Here is a 17,042-nt window from a genome sequence, read left to right on the forward strand (position 1 = left end):
TCCGAGGAGCCCAAGGGCTCCGCAAAGGCCTTGTAGTGGATCCGCGAACGATATATAAATCTTTTTTAGATATATCGTCAGAGAGATATTTTTTAAATATATTATCAGACCAGCATGGCGATAACTAATTTAAAGACAAAACATGTTTTTAGAGGATCCTTTGATGGATACCTTTGACCCTTGTTTCGCTAGCAAAAAAGTTTGAGAACTGCTGATCTAAACTAACCTGATACTAGGGTTACACGGGTCTGAACTGATGCCAGACTAACCGTGTAACCCCAGTGACCGTGTAACCCCAGTGTAACCCATAAAATGTAACACACATTACACATATAGCAGAAATAGGTACCATACCATTTATTCGAGCGAATGTTTTGCGATTTCCGTTGCGGACTGCAGCTGTCCGTTTCTTCGAGTATTTGTGGTATTTGAACTGCACACTCCTGTCTGTTCCTAGGGAAATATTCTACACAAAATTCAAAACATCCATTCGAATTTTAAATCTGTATTTTTCTGTAAAAGCGGAACATTTTAATAGGTGCTTATAGTGTTTGCGATAATTTCAGATTGAATTTTCAAATACAGAAAAAAAGATTTATATACTAAAATAGTTTGGAAGGAGGCTAACTGAATCGTTTGATATTTAAGTATCAAACATTCTACTTCAACCACCAATTTACTAACAAATCGGAAAATTGCAATAATGATGCTGACGTGTTCGTGCGTTAGTTGCATTTGTATCATTAGTATGTTAATAAGTTTGGCGCTGCAAATGTAACATCGTGAGGAAATCTGCATACCTTAGCAAACCTCAGGTACTATTTTTTGCAACCGACATAGCGCCCAATTATTTGGCAACTATCGGCTCTACCAGTTGAGCTTGTTAATGAGAACTATTGAAATGCAGAGGAACACAATAGGACAATCACAATGACGTAAAAAATACCTTACTGTTACCGTACTAGGATTCAAACCACGACACGAACCATATTTATACTCGTATATATAAAGAGAATGTTTGCCTGACATTAAAGAAATGTAACTTAATAATGAAAATAATAGCTCCCACACCGGTTGCGATGACGGTGGCCGGTTTCATTGAATCCCTAGGCCAGCTACGCAGGAGTAATTTTATAATGCCTAAGTGTGTGCGCAGTACACAAGAGCACTCTCTATTCCTTTACTCTCATTACCCAGTGGGACGGAAGACCGACACGACCGGAGAGATCTGGCGCAGGACCGACTTTTTACATGCCCATCCGACGCATGGATCATCTTACTTGTCAGACAATCAAGTGATAAACTTGGAAATAACATGTTTACAACGCGGGAATCGAACCCACGACCTCCGCCGCGCTCTATACCACTAGACCACGGAGGCGTTTGTATTAAATGTAACTTAATAAGTTTCTAAAAAGAGTATTTCTAATGACTAGTTTTATTACTCAAATCAGATATCATTCTTAAAAAGTTACGTCATACAACTTTAATAATTCAATATTTTATCATTGTGATATCTCATATTGATTTCGATTAGCTAATCAATGTTAGGTAAATTGTTAAGATGTCTAGGTCGTCACGAACTTGATTATTGTATTTAAAGAAGATACTCATCATTGAGAAATAGAGAAAAAATATTTTTGTTACATTTAACGAGGTACAACCTTTTCAACGAGAGAAAATTGTGTTTTTCCAATGTGTTTCACAAAATTTTCTACAAAACGGGTACATCATTTGTAAATTGTAGCCCGCGGTAAACTTTGGATGAATAAATGATGTCCTTGTTGGCCTATTTACTGATCCACCATCAAATTGAGTTTAATAGTAAATCAATATATTCACCTTAAATAGTACAAGTTTCCCGGACTTGTGTTTAGATTTCAGTAACTCGAAAACCGTACTTATTATTTCGATTTAATTGTATCGTCAAACGTGTTTTTGTTTCAAACAAGAAAAATTAAATTTTCAATGAGATTTCCAAAACTTACGGCCATACGAGAGATAACATATTTAATGATAATTGATAACCATAATTGGAGAGTTTGATATGATTATTGACCGAATTCCAAAATGAGGAGGTAATACGTTAGGCTGTATGTATCTTTTTTTTTTCTGTATGTTCAACGACTACTCAGTCGTTTATGGTCCGATTTTCAAAATTATTTTTGTGTTGTATAGGGTTTAGCTCGAATATGGTACCATGTTCACAAAGACTCCTTGAAATTTGTATGGAAGCATATATAGTGATTTTGACTTTTTCTGAAGCATTTGAGGTTAATGCTACCAAAAAGTAAGATTTCACACCAGGTTGAACCCTGGATCCGGAGGTACCCAACAGAACTCTTAAATCCTTATAGATACAGGTTCGGGGATTTCAGCGTTGTTTAAACTACTGAAAGCATAAGCCAATATATCAATTTGATTAATCATCATCATCACAAACATAATTATACCATGGGTCGCTGTGTCCGACTTAGAAGTAATGAAGACTGCAGTAGTAATGTACAGAAATAGTTGAGATTTAGACGAATTCTGAAAAAGGCAATATTAAAGAGTAAGAGTTACCTATTTAATACTTTTTAGTTCATATTATTATTGTTTTTACCTTGGAAGTCGGTTTTAATTTTTTGTTAAAAATAATAATTATTACTAATTTATTGGGCTATGTTATAGTCTTTATTAAATTAAAGTTAAGTGGTAATAATTAAATAAGTTTGACAGCTAATATATTTAGATTTTGGTACCTTAGAAAATCGTTCTTTTCCGATTTTAAATTAATATGTAGATTGTAGAGTTATAAGTTTTGTACTTGATACATACTTACATAGCCAAATGAATCTTGTCATATTTTTTCTCATACAACCAACTACTTGTCATAAAAAAATCGGCCAAGTGCGAGTTCCACTCGCGCAAGATGAGTTCCGTACCATTGAGCGAAAGTTGGCTAAAAAGGGAGTCCCCCCTTAAATATTTAATTTATTTTAATTTGATTATTAAATATTAAAGTACTTACAAATATTATTAATAATATTGTGAGTATTTCAGGTGCCTACCTGCTACAAAAAAAGGCCAAAAAAATCATGTTAATGTATGGGAGTTCCCCTTAAATATTTATTTTATTTTGTTTTTAGTATTTGTTGTTATAGCGGCAACAGTAATATAACATGTGAAAATTTCAGATGTCTAGCTGTAGCGATATTGGTACTTCAAAAACCTGACTATTTTAATAATAAGTAATAATTAAAATGTAGAGTTTACAAGATTTCAAGATTTTTGTACGAAACCCAGAAATACAAGGTTTTATTCTTATTTTTTCTCATACAAAAACTAGGGTGAACGACTCCCTAATATCCGGAGCAAGGAACTGGCCGTGTATAATGTAAACAGATTTCCCTAATGCTACGAATACATTACGTGTATGGCATGAAAGCTGATAAGAACTTAGTATTAACATTTATTTATTTATGAATTAACGTTATCAACAGAGGTTGCATTTATTATAAGCTTTTCAGGGTTCCGTTCCCAAAGGGTAAAAACGGGACTATATTACAAATCACAAAAAAAAACCTCTTTGAGCACTGGTACTTTCACTGTAAACTCCTTATAAAAAATCACATACTCACCCTAAAGTATTATTATCTTGTTTTTCTACACTCTGTAGATGCATATGATTTTTGTCGATTTAGACTTTAAAGCGCACGGACTTTAAAGCGTATTAAGAATTTACCGATTTCCGGAAACTAAAAACCTGCTTTTGAAATACTTTCTGTCCACGAAAAAATAAGCGAAAGTAAACCCCGTCATGTACTCATAATTAATCAGTACCTACTTTCTTATATTAAGTAGTGTAAACACACGAGCGTCAAAATTTTTAGGCCATCTTTAAAACCTCAGCATAATTATAACGACGAAAACTTTGTGAAATCTTTGATCGAAATTAGGCAAATTATATTAATGATATGCGCAAATTATGTGTTAACTTTTTTACGCCTGCATAAATGAATGCTAATGCCGGCAACCACTAACACCTATATTAACCTTGCACCCAAACGCAACAAAAGTGTAATGGCGGCCCTAAGCAGATATTCGCAAACTGATGGTGATCTTAAATTGCAACTAATTCACGACAATGTACTGCTCTAGTTATAGGTCCATGGTTCTGTCTTTTTTAGGTACCCAAAAGGTAGGTAGGTAGGTAGTTTGCGTACCCAAAGGGTGAAAACGGGAGCCTATTCATGAGACTTCGATGTCTGTCTGTCAGCCTGTCTGTCCGTCTGTCTGTCTCCAGACTGTGTCTCAAGAACCGCTATAGCTAGAGTTCTGAAATTTACACAGATTGTGTATATTCAGTTGCCGCTATAACAACAAAAAACAAAATAAAATGAATATTTAAAGCGGGCTCCCATACAACAAACGTGATATTTTTGGCCTTTTTTGCTCGATATCAATAATGGCAACAGGTAGGCACTTGATATTTTTAAAAAGAGCTTAATTATATTATGTCTACTTCAATATGTAAGAATAGTATTAAAATAAAATAAAAAATAAGGGGGGCTCCTTCATCAACACATATTTTTGGTCTATGTTTGCTCTATAACAGTACGGAACTCTTCGTGAGCGAGTCCGACTCGCACTTGGCCGATTTTTATTTATTTATGCTAATGAAGATGCGCTCGTGAAAATGATGGACCATTTTCACAAGAGTCGTTTGTCGTACTCAATTGTTTTAGATCGATATAGAGCTAATTTGAGTCCCATATAAGGAAATAGGACAGTTTATGGAGAAAATGTAGGGTTTTCGTGTTGTAAACTTATTTCTTTCGGGTAACATATTGGCTTTTAATACTTGTGAATTGTACACACAATCACATGATATTCAAATCACAATAAAATCTGTATAAGCTACGTTTCCAAGAAAACTGTGAATGGCGCCGCGTAGGTTATGACGCACTTCAGTTTTCAGCAGTGACTCAACCGTATTTCCCACTGGCCTATAAACAACCTGACCTGATCGAAATATAATCTTAACCTTTAATATTTATGATACGTTTTCGTTTAAGGGAAAGATTAGTTAAATTTTTATGAGGTCCTTCTTGTAAATATTTCGAATGCCACTTTTTCTCTCACTACATAGGATAAGAATATTTACACTTACTGTCTTTCAAGTGGTTTAGGAACATACTAAATAATGCACCAGCAATATTGTTAATAATAATTATTATAATTAGCGTCAACGTAGAGTTTAACGACCGCACTCCGAGACAAATGATTACTTAACTTTAATTTAATGAAGAGTGACAGAATATACAAGGTGTAACAAAACTATGTGACAATACTTTAGGGTGTGTATGTGTTCCTTATAGAGAGTTCACTGTGAAAGTAGCAGCGCTGAAAGACTAAATTTGTTGTTGCAAATGGAGTTAAGCGAACATTAAATGTCACCGAGTGGCGCTGTTAGTGGTGCTATTTTAACAAATGAAGTGAAAGAAAACAGAAGACAGTCACTTTATTAGGATTGCGTAGAAAATTATTAAGTTGCATGTGACAAGGTCTATTTATCATCTTGTCCTTGGAAGCTCTGTAAACGTCGAGTGATAGCTATCTGACCTTAGTGCTCCTAAGGTTATATTCTAAATATATTACAGATATTCAGGACACTTATTTGGGGTACAATATTTGTCTAAAATTAACTATATTATCTTATATTTCATTATTATTTTTTAATATTCTCTTTGTAATAGTGAAAGCCCGCTATTGACTTTTAGTTGAAATCATATCTCCAGATATAACTTAATATTTTTGAATCAGTAAGATTTTTAACAAAACTTTTTTTTTTTAGCGAAATGTTTATCACATCTATACATATTGATATTTTTAGACTTTACAACAAAGTAAACTTCAGATACAAGAAGTGGCAATATTTCGAAAATGTTTTATACATACAAATAAATTAGACACTTATTTATGAAATTCTGTGGACATTCCAATAATAGCAAATCTGTTAAATTGTCAAGCTATGTCCTGCTGGGGCCATTAATCTGTTGCCAATATAATATTTAACCGACCGATTACTCAACATGTCACATTTAAAACACCTCAGTTAGCAGTTCTCCTATTATTATTGACATCTTAGATTTTTTAATTAGGGACACTGATAATAGAACTCTGTTCGGACTAGGGAATGCAATCTCGTTCTCGCGAGATATCGGCCTTTTTTAGCGAGATTGATCTCGGACGAAAAAAAGGCGAGATCTCGCGAGTTTGACGAGATTACACTTGAACATAAAAGCGTCTTATTTGAAGCGCGGAATGACACGGACGGAGATGCGATCACGGAGTCAAAACAAAGAGGAGCTGGCCCAAGCAACTGTGCACTGTGATTCTCAATTAGGTCCTGAATTTTGACTTCTCGTTGTTTTGTTAGTTATAAAAGAACTATTTTTTTACTAAAAGATTTGTGTTTGATAGTGCGCTTTTATATTTCTGGACGTCACGTTATCGTAGACGCTGACTTCCACGATAAAACGTTGGGTGTACGTTAAATGTCCTTTTGATTTTACGCACCGCGGACGTTTTGTGCTGTTCAGAAGTGTAAAGGTTGTGATGTCCTCTAACGTGCACGTTAAAAAGTTATCGTCAACGGAAAAAAAGCGTCTCCATCTATTTCCAAACATTTTACTTCCCTATGTTATCGTTTTACCGCGGACGTCCACGATATTATTACCGCTACGTCCAAAATTATAAAAGCGCATTAGAAGAGAAGACTGATGTTTCTTTCATTTGTTATTTGATTGATAGTAGATACGTATGTCAAAGTTTACTACTTAAAAATTATAGACAGATACATCAAAAAATGTTTGATGCATAAAATTCTATTGAAAAAATCGTGAAAATTAATGTTAATCTTATAATACTTATTATATTTATTACTTTTTTATTTGCAAAAAACCCCACCAAACTGCTAATCTCGTGAGATCTCTAAATTGGCGAGATCTCGCAGTATTGTATTCATAAACTCGCGGGATCTCGCTTGAGCCCTAATCTCGCGAGATTTGCATTCCCTAGTTCGGACCTTATAGTGCCAATAACAGAGTTGTTTTAACTAACTAATAAACATGCACATGCTTACAGATTATTCATAGAGGCCTACTATGCACTATAATAATAATAATAATATAATATCTATGGACGCTTCACACCACGTCAGTCTAGCCCCGTGCTAAGTACCTGAAGGACTTGTGTTACGGGTACCAGACAACGAAAATATATTTAATAGGTTTTAAATATTATAGATTATAATATTATTATTTAAGATTTTTATTATATCATACATACAAATTATTATTAATACAAATCCACCCAGGAACATTGAAAACTTTTTGTTCCATCGGCGAGATTCTTTTTTTTTAATTTCGGATTAACTGAGCCACAGAGGTCGTCTCCAGAAGAAAGTCTATAGAAAGTCTATAGAAGTACCTACAGTTACACTGAGCACCATAAAGTATGTAGAGTATTATCACGTTACTACGCTACTTGGGGTGCTTAGTAAGCTGCAACAATATAGGAGTAGATAGAGACCACTCTGTACACTAGGGGTAGATAGAATGGTGGTGTACACCATAGAAGTTGTCTATATATGCTAGATTGTGACCACCTCGCGCTAGTGGTCGAGCTAGTCCTTCGGAAATTGGGGCGGTAGAAAAAAGAGTACCAAAGAGGTAGATCAACCAACCACCACCATTAAGGAAGATAGAGACTACCGTTGAGGTAAAGCCAACCAACGACTAATAAGCTCCCATTACCATTATAGGCCCATTACCATGTATGAAAACGCCAGGTGGGCCTAATGTTATTAGCATAAAAATCAATTGTGCGGTTTGATCGATGTTATTAGTAATACAAATAACATGGTTCAGCCGAAACGGGCGGCGGGTCACGCGAACCGTATCGCCAGACATCTCGGCGCCACGAAGCATAAGGCACGGTACTGAATAACATCGCACCCATATTTTATGTTGTTTTGCACCTTAACTCTTAACTAGTTGCCTGGAGCTCTGCGCACGAATTGTTTTTTAACTGTATATTTTTCTGCTCTTTGTACCCTTTCTCGGGACTCAAAGTATCTCCATACTAAAATCGGGAAATGAATTGCAAATCAAAGCATGTACTACATAGTAACCTAAATCGCGACATGCGCAAACCAGGTAGAGCTATTATGAATAAACTCTCCTTTTTGTAAGTCCGGTCTGTCAAGTAGGTACTGCTCATTGAAGTAGCTGTCTTTAAACTACAGAATGAGTGTTGTTGCTAGCGCTTCTGGTAGCATTTTATAGGCAATATAGGTATGCTATGAATTGACTTAATTTTATACTTTGTTAATATTGTAAATATAGCAACCCATCAACAAAGCCTTTAAAAACAAAACATTATATACTCCACACTCTATCTGTCAGATAAGTTGTGGATAGCCTATCCGGCACTTATCAGGAAGTGGTGAAACAGGCCCTTAGTAATTTCAATATCTTGGGACTTCATCATGGTACGTACCGGATTATCGTAACCATGGCTAATAAGATTAATTGCATTACAATGAAATCTCATTAAGTGCGATTCGAAATCATCAAAATCATGGGCATCTTCATGTTTGACGGCGCATCGAGAACGTTAGGAAGCCGCTTTTACTTCGCGTTTCATAATATATTCGTTCCAAATTTCAGAACGTTCTGGACTGCCGCCAGCTAAGGCTTTATGTGACCCATTTGAACTAATGTCTCATAGAAGTTTTCAGTTGGCTTTCAGTACTTTTGAGACCCGAATTCGCTGAAAGAAATTGGATTAAGTATTCTGTACTAGTTTTCAGGTTAAAGTAATTAAAGTTATGATCAGATTATTGCGTTTGTGTAACCTTGTTTCAGGTTATCAATAAAAAAATTAAATAGAAGAAATACTTACTAAGTACACATCTTTACTGAGCACCAAAATCTGCATCTCTAGACTATTATTTGATTTGTGTTGGTATAAAAAGTAAGAAATCATAAAATTTTATTTGATTAACTATTCTGTTTCCATAAACTGTAAACTTGAAACTATAAATGTATGCAGCCCAAGGACGGTAGATATAATCAATGGAGAATGCGCCTGAAGAGCTCTCACTCGCCTTGATATTTAAAGCTCATACGGTAGGTAAATGCTAAAGATATTTATAAATATTAATTATGTAAGGGCACACCTTATTTATCAAAATTTTAAATGATAACAAAAGTTGGATCTCCGTTGTTCTTTACTCCCTAGAGTCAACTTGGCAGTTGGCACCAGATTATAAATTAATTAAATTATCAAAGCGAAAATATATAATACAAAGACGGTCATAAGTCTCTGTAGTAGCGTCGTACTCTGGGTAGTATTTTTAGTCATCTCTGGTCGGGTTCTAAGTTCTAACTTCTAACGAAGACATGAGCAGAAGAAGCAGGTAAATAACAGTTAAAAAAAGTCCGGGTTTTTTCATTATTGTAGACCTTTGGGCGGGGAAAATGATTTGAAATAAAAAATGTGGATTTTAAATAAAGCTAGATGTATAAGCTCGATAATGAAGTAGATAAGTTACAAGGTTTGTTTAAATTATAAGGTTAAAAATGAGTACTCAATTGTCCTTATGTTATAAAATGTTAGTTATCTGGTTCTTCCATTCACGTCTTCAACTAATATTGACAAGTCACTCACCTATGAAGCTGGAGTCATCGTGCGCATGCAGAGCGTGCATGACGAGCTGCGCGAGGATGGGTGTGCGCGCGGGCAGCGGCGGCGCCAGCCCGCGCAGGGACACCGGCGCGGCGGACCAGATGGCGCCGCAGAGCATCCCCTAGCGCGACACCACGCGCATCGCGCTGTACCTGCACACGATATTCTATTAGTACAGTCTTTCCCAAAGTGGGCTATAACGCCCCCTTGTGGGCGCTGAAGGTCTAAAGGAGAGCGCTGTGGGACCCAGAAAATACGAAAAGAAAGGCTTGGGGGTGATTTATTTCATATGGATACATTTTGAATTTAAACAATGGGGGCACTAAAAGATATTTTTTTCTCAAAGTGGGCATAGACAAAATAAGTTTGGGAACCCTTGTATTAGTACGATGATATTTTTGTTCAGGGTTAGCATGGAAATGGCGGTGCTTGTTTCGATTAATGAGGAAGGTTTGGGATTGGGGTACGAGTATAAATGGTATAAATAAAGAAAGAATGAAGGAAGAGGAAGATTTTTAGAACTTAAAAAAAGCCAGTAGGTATTGTCCTTTGTAGAGTGATCCATCGGGGTATTTAGTATTTACTTGATGCTTACCACTAAGGATCCGATAGTCGTACCTCTAATCCCGTAAATTGAAAAGCCCAAAAATCCGTACGAGATTTTTAGTTATAATAAGAACAAGAATTGTCTCTTTGATGGCAAGCGTCAAGTAAACACTCTGATGGACTAAACCCCACTACAAAAAAACTTACAATCCTAATGTTTTTCATAATCATGTTTTCTCTTCTTTTACCACCTGGTACCAGAATTATAAGGATTATGGTTGGGTACCAGTATAATAAGGATAAAGGTTCCCATTATTTTTGAAAATAAATTATTCTACTAACTCTAATTACGTAGAGAAACAAAAAACCATTACTGCTAAATGCCCGTTGCTTTCAAATGGTTTAAGTAAATAACTATGCGACATGGGTATTGTAGAAAACAATAATGTTATTAAAAGCAATGTTTTCGAAGACAATAAATTATCAAGACATAATATTATGATGATAACCACGAATCGAGGCACAAAACTTCATTTGTTTGAAATTGCGCACCTCGTTATTTTGATTAAAGTACTTGTTTTAGTGTAAATGTAAATAATAAAATCGTTAAATTCCCCCTTTGAGCACTAGTGTCGTGGGTGAGGTCGGAGGGTCAACACGAAGGTGTGTAAACACCTTTTGTCAAAGAGGTTTATTGTTTACGGCCAACGTTCACTTCGCAAACACTCGATCGCCTGACACAATTCTTTTACTATGGCGAGTGTATTTTTTGATAAATGTCTATCTCATGTGGCTTTACGGGTTGGCTAATGATTATGATGGACTAACACAAGGAGTTACAAACGTGTGGTCATATTCGTCTAATGTCGGCACTACATATTTATAGGTGAACGCGTTGGCCGACGCGTTGGCCGGCGCGCTGGCCCAATGTGTAGAACGGGCGTTCGCGCGTTGGTGGTAGGTATTTCGCCTGTTCTACACATTGGGCCAGCGCGCCGGCCAACGCGCCGGCCAACGCGTTCACCTATAATTATGTAGTGCCGACTTATGAGTAACGTCGGTGTTATTCATAGACCACGCACGTTTGCACTAGACAGCTTCGCAGTCGTGGTGGAAATTATCTAATTCTCTACCGTTGTCGTTGCCGAACGTGTAGAGGTCAGAGGGGCCTTTATACTTTATATAATATATATTTCAAGTTGTTGTACCAACGCGTTTCCTATAAATACGGTATTTGTAGGCGTAGGTTGCGTCTAATTAAGCCACATTAGAAGCAGGGTTGTAATCATAATATTTCACTTAACCCTCGTCTGCGTCTCGCGGCCGTTAGTCACGGTGATGTACCGCGGGGTCTCGGAGACCACATCGCTTTGTACCCTCCATAACTCCTCCACCGTCACGGTAGACACGAGAAATGGATAAAGTTTTGAACACGTAGCACGCGTCCGAAATTTTTTTATTATCCGAATCGGAATATTTTATGTTATCCTAATAATCTGTGTATAGCTTAGACGTCGTAGAAACATTGTTTTTATTTCAGAGTAATTCTTCAAAAATGATTCTCCGCGTCACTTTCGTGGGAATTTTTTATTTTCGAGTTATCTTTAAACAAATGCAAATACCTTTAAGGTGCTCTAAAGATAATAAATACGATCTTTAAGGCATGTAAATCGGTCCATAAACTACTGAGATAATCAAATTTGAAATTTCGGTCCCCACGAAAGTTGCGACAAACTCCACGAAAGTTACGATTGAATTTTCTCGGAACAAAATATGGATTGAAATCTTTTTTTCCTTAAAAAATAAAATAAATTATTATTTATTTAATCAGTTTTTATAAAGGTCAACAATATTAAAGAGCATGGAGCTTTAATTTGTTGCTTAATCTTTCAAGTAACCGGTCCTGAAAAGCTGTGATTTTTTCGAGGTTCAGGTGATTTTATTTGAAGTTCGTGAAGAATAAGTGATTTAGGAGGTCATATAAGGGGGTTTTCAACTAAATATGGAGATATAGGACACAAGATCATAATATTTTCTTCGATTCAGTTTGTGGGATATATACGAGGGCCCTCTTCGGTCGCTCTCGTCTGAGTATCGTATCGCATTGCATTTGGATTGAGGATGTAATATCAGTTGTTCATGTAAAATACTGATATTCAGGTAAATCCACTAGATTAGAAGCAGATTCGATATATTTGGGGAAAAGATCAGAAGGTAGATTGATGTATAAAGCCACATATGTTTTGTTTTTCAAAAAAAGCTTGTAGAGTGAAAAATTAGTTCTGGCCTCTGGGTACCAAAACCATAGCTGGAAATACTATACTATAGCCAATTCACATAGGAAAACGGTGTACAAAACAGCCTACGTAGCTTTCGTAGATCACTAGGTAACTTTCATGGGTGAAAATCCACGAAAATTGTGCCACGAAAATTACGAAAATTTTACATTTTTTTAGAATTATGATTAAAGTGATAGGTAAATAAACAAACAAACTGCTAGGAAATAATCTCGATCATACACTTTATTCCTTAATTTGATATGAGTGTCATAATTATAAATTATTATCATTCAAAACATGCTCGCAAAAGTTACGTGACTACAGCGACCACAAAATTTTTAAGGAATATCTTATATTTTCTTTGTTTTGAAGCAACGAGGGTTTGAGTCCCCTGCACTGATGCTGGAAAGACACTGAGCGTTGGTGCAGCTAAAACGTGTAACCACAAGTCATCGCGTTTGGAAGATAGGTGCAGTTTTATTACCCGCTCGTGAAACTAGCAAAATCGTGTGACACAGACGTTATGCCTATTAACTTTTTTAACTTAAGGTATAACATTCTTTATTTTAGGAATTAGGTAGCCCAGTTAATCTAGATTATTTTGATGTATCACACTTTATGCTAATGAATAGAATACAAAAGTTATTAAAGCTTTCCGTAAGCGCGAACAGAGTGTAACACGCGGAGAACACCGATTTTGCCCCCGATTTCGACATTGAATTAACCATTAAACAAAAACTATAAAAAATTATAGATGTTTTTTATTGAACTTAAATAAATGAGGAATAACGTGCGTTTGGTCCTAATGCTGTATGTTTATTAGGGTAGTAGTAAAGAGCGTGTGACCACATTTTGAGGGGCCTCGGAGAATTATTCTTCAGGATTTTTTAAGTTCGCCATCACATTGTTGTTAGGGTTTCCATGAATTTCTAAATCAATCCATATAATATCTTACATTACAACTCGTTCTATCATTATTTTTCTAGCAGAATCATTAAGGAAATACTCAAAATCAAAAGAAAAGGCGTTAATAAAAGTGATAATTAAATGCGTTGCAGCGGTTCCAGCCAGCACTTTAGTGTCAAGTGCGCTCTCAACTCCGCCGGCTGTGGAGACCTCTCCTGATAAAAGCCTTCGCTCCTTGCCGGATTATTGCTGAATTGAAGAGAACTTCACTCCGGTGGTGTTAATGAACGTTCCGCCGCCGACTTCACTCTAGTTAACTCGAAGTGATTTTAGTTTGCATAAGCTGCACGTAGTTTTAATGACTGATGCTTGTTTCAACTTCTTTAAATAATAACGATGATAATATTATTAAACAAATAGATGGTCCTACCAATTTTAGCAATCTGCGGTTTTTGTCCATTCGTTTCAAATTATTTATGCTTACATGACTTTTCAGTTGCCCTACGATGGACGGGCGATTACGAAACTATAGGGGGCTATTCGTCATTAATTGCCCATGATCGACGACACATGCATACTGTGGACTGACTAGCTGTGCAACCAGGATGGCAATCAATAATCAATCATGACCCAACGTGTAGGGCTTTCAAATAATTTTTTCGTAAGTAACTGACGAGCATGTAACAATAAATTTCTAATATTTAAATATGAGGAATGTTATAAATATACATAGTAGTTTTCTATGTCAAGCCTTTTAATTGAAAAAACCTTCGAGGAACAGTAATGCCTTACAGCGTAACCTAGAAATGTATGCGTCATGTTAGACCGCTCTAATAAGAAATTAGGTGTATTTTCTAAGGTCTGCTCTACTTTCTCGAAGAAACACGATAACGAGATTTAAAGAGGCCATTTTATAGGACTTTCTACGTTAAGCAAAGTGTTTATTAGAGAGAAAAGGATTTTTAGTAGGTGATAAAAAATTATTCCTCACTTACTTACTACAAAAAAAATCTCTAGAAATCGGAAAGTTGAATATGACACTGGAAATTAGAATATTGAATATAAAACGTGATAAACTTTATTTGCTACATAATATCTTATATCTTTATACGAGCAATTCTTATATATAAATATATATATATAAATGGAATCTCAGAAATTTAGTATATAGGGGGTTTCGGGGGCGATAAATCGATCTAGCTACGAATCATTTTCAGAAAATGTCATTTTATTCATATTTTATCGAATATCGAGCAAAGCTCGGTCAAATAGCTAATAATATTTTTAAATAAAAAAATACTACTCAAGAGTTACGACGCATCACGCACGTAAAATTGACATAGGAATCTAATAAAAATACTACGCAGCTATAACGGGCAAGCTACGGAGGGACCTACGTCACATTTTTAAGAATATCATGTTTTCTCAGGTAGGTAAGGTTAGGTTAGTTACTATTGCGAATCTTACACTAAGAAAAATATGTTCAACCAATACTTATCGTCTGTCTCTTTTGCTCGTAATGCCTCTATCAAGCGATCTTTACATTATCTTTTTTGACTCATAGGCAAAATATATAGACCAATGTCTTATTTTGCTATGTGTCCTAATTTAATGTATTAGGATGGTAGAAGAAATTTGTTAGTGACTAATATTATAGCCTACTTATTGCCTAACAGTTTTGCATATGTGTAACTTGTCAGAACTCTACGTATGAGAGATGCAAATTTTTTTAAATTAAATACCTTTATAATACAGCTAGTGTATTTAATAGATAGAATACTACCATTGTTTTGTATTGGTAATATAACAATTATTATAAAATAAACATTGTTACTTAACTGTTTAATAAGTAAGCTTCATATTTACATGTGAAAGCGAGTTTTTCACGAACTCTACGATCTACCCTTAATTTAGTGGTTTAGAGATGTAACATTTAATTGAAAATCGATATTGTTTTCGACGAGCTCACTAAAAAACATATGAATATATAAAACCTTACCTTTTTGTAGCCGAAGTCAATATTCGATAGATAACCAATATTACGTAAGCACAAGAGTTTCAAAAGACCCCTGCGGGATGACCACGGCACAATGTTCTTATTCGTTTCGCACTTTCTACGCCAGAGTTTTCGAATTACAGACGGAGAAATAGAAATAAACGAAAATAAAATGGTGGCTGACTGCTTCGCGATTGTGATTTGGGGTTACTCGGAATGATGGCCGCGCATGCGTCGACTCTACCCCTGCGTTCAGAAACCCTCTTGTGAGGGTTGATTCTGTTTGTTTTTAACACAACAGACATTAAGATGTAGATTTTTGAGCCATTCTAATTAAATATTTTGCGAAATCGCTCCCTATTTTAACGATGTTTTAGGATAGATTCTGAATATATCTGAATAAAATTAGCATCATTGATATTACTAATTTTCGGAGTAATGCTAACATACTCTGTGGAGAGTTACTCGACATCTATCGCACAATTTAAACATATTTTGTGAATTAATCTTTGTAAGATGTAGATATGAAAAATAATTCACCGAAAGAGGCAATTATTTAAACCAGTTTATGGAAGGAGCTATTTTAATTAGTTGAATTGTTTATTATTCACTTACCATATTACTCGTATCAATACCTAAATACTTAGCTAATAAAATTTACTTTTTTTCAGTAAGTACTTACATCAAAATTATTTTACAGCTCATAATATATTTTCATATCCGGACAAATCGAAGAGTGGAAATACTCCCCGCCAGTATTAAAAAGTATAATATTATATTGACAGAAATATCCTGGATAGTAATAACTTGGCTCCGGCAAATGTTAGCTTAGGAAACCGTTCATCTGCTTGATATTAATATCGGTATATAGAACATAATAATATACATTGCATTCGAGCTCTAATAAAATAAAAAATATGGATTTAGGCGAATAATTATAGTCATACCTACAATACCAATTTATATATATTATCGTTAAGACACGTGGTACTGTATACCTATCAATATAATTGTTATTTGAGGGCTTGGAAACCTTATGAGGGAAGGCTAGTAAACTACTAGTGGGACAAGGCCTTATCGAATTGAGCCAAACATAGTTTGCATAGAAACAATAGTAAAATCGATGGTCCATCGTTTGAGCGTCGTGTTAAAATAGCACACTCGACCTCCTGGACCAAGCGAAGAGGAAAAATGGAGTATTAAAAATATCTCCTCCCTCAAGCGATAAACCTTTATATACTGCCATCTAGCGGAATCATGATGAACTAACCCAGAGAGCCGTAGAGTATGGAAGCCAAGAGAGTGTATGAAGGTTCATCGAATTAATACCCTTAAAATTGCATGAACCTTCAAACCGCCTTCTCTTACAGGGTGCTTAGCGGGTTTTATTTTATTGGAATGCCATGCATCCCATGACTTTAAAATTAGAACGGCTTTACTTACTTTTTCAAAACGGCATAGGAAATTTTTGATACTCATTTGATTGATATTGAAATTCATGTAGTAGGTACTTCTTTATATGAATCATGTTTACCATAAAATCTTCTTTGGAATCATAAAGAAAACAACAAAAAAAC

At 35.4% G+C, this 17,042-nt stretch overlaps 1 protein-coding gene across 2 annotated transcripts in view; it reads right to left on the reverse strand.

Moving 5' to 3' along the window:
• LOC121726692 (protein Fe65 homolog) overlaps positions 1–15,674 on the reverse strand; it is a 59,347-nt gene extending 43,673 nt beyond the window's left edge. For both annotated transcript variants that reach the window (XM_042114177.1, XM_042114175.1), the window contains exons 1-2: positions 15,469–15,674; positions 9,721–9,890 (exon numbers count right to left, since the gene is read on the reverse strand). In XM_042114177.1, coding sequence (XP_041970111.1) covers positions 9,721–9,856 — 136 coding nt within the window. In that variant the 5' untranslated portion in view covers positions 9,857–9,890; positions 15,469–15,674. The remainder of the gene's footprint in view (positions 1–9,720; positions 9,891–15,468) is intronic.
• Positions 15,675–17,042: the final 1,368 nt, after the last annotated feature.

The sequence above is a fragment of the Aricia agestis genome, chromosome 4 (assembly GCF_905147365.1).
Source record: "Aricia agestis chromosome 4, ilAriAges1.1, whole genome shotgun sequence".
NCBI classification, from domain to species: Eukaryota; Metazoa; Arthropoda; class Insecta; order Lepidoptera; family Lycaenidae; genus Aricia; species Aricia agestis.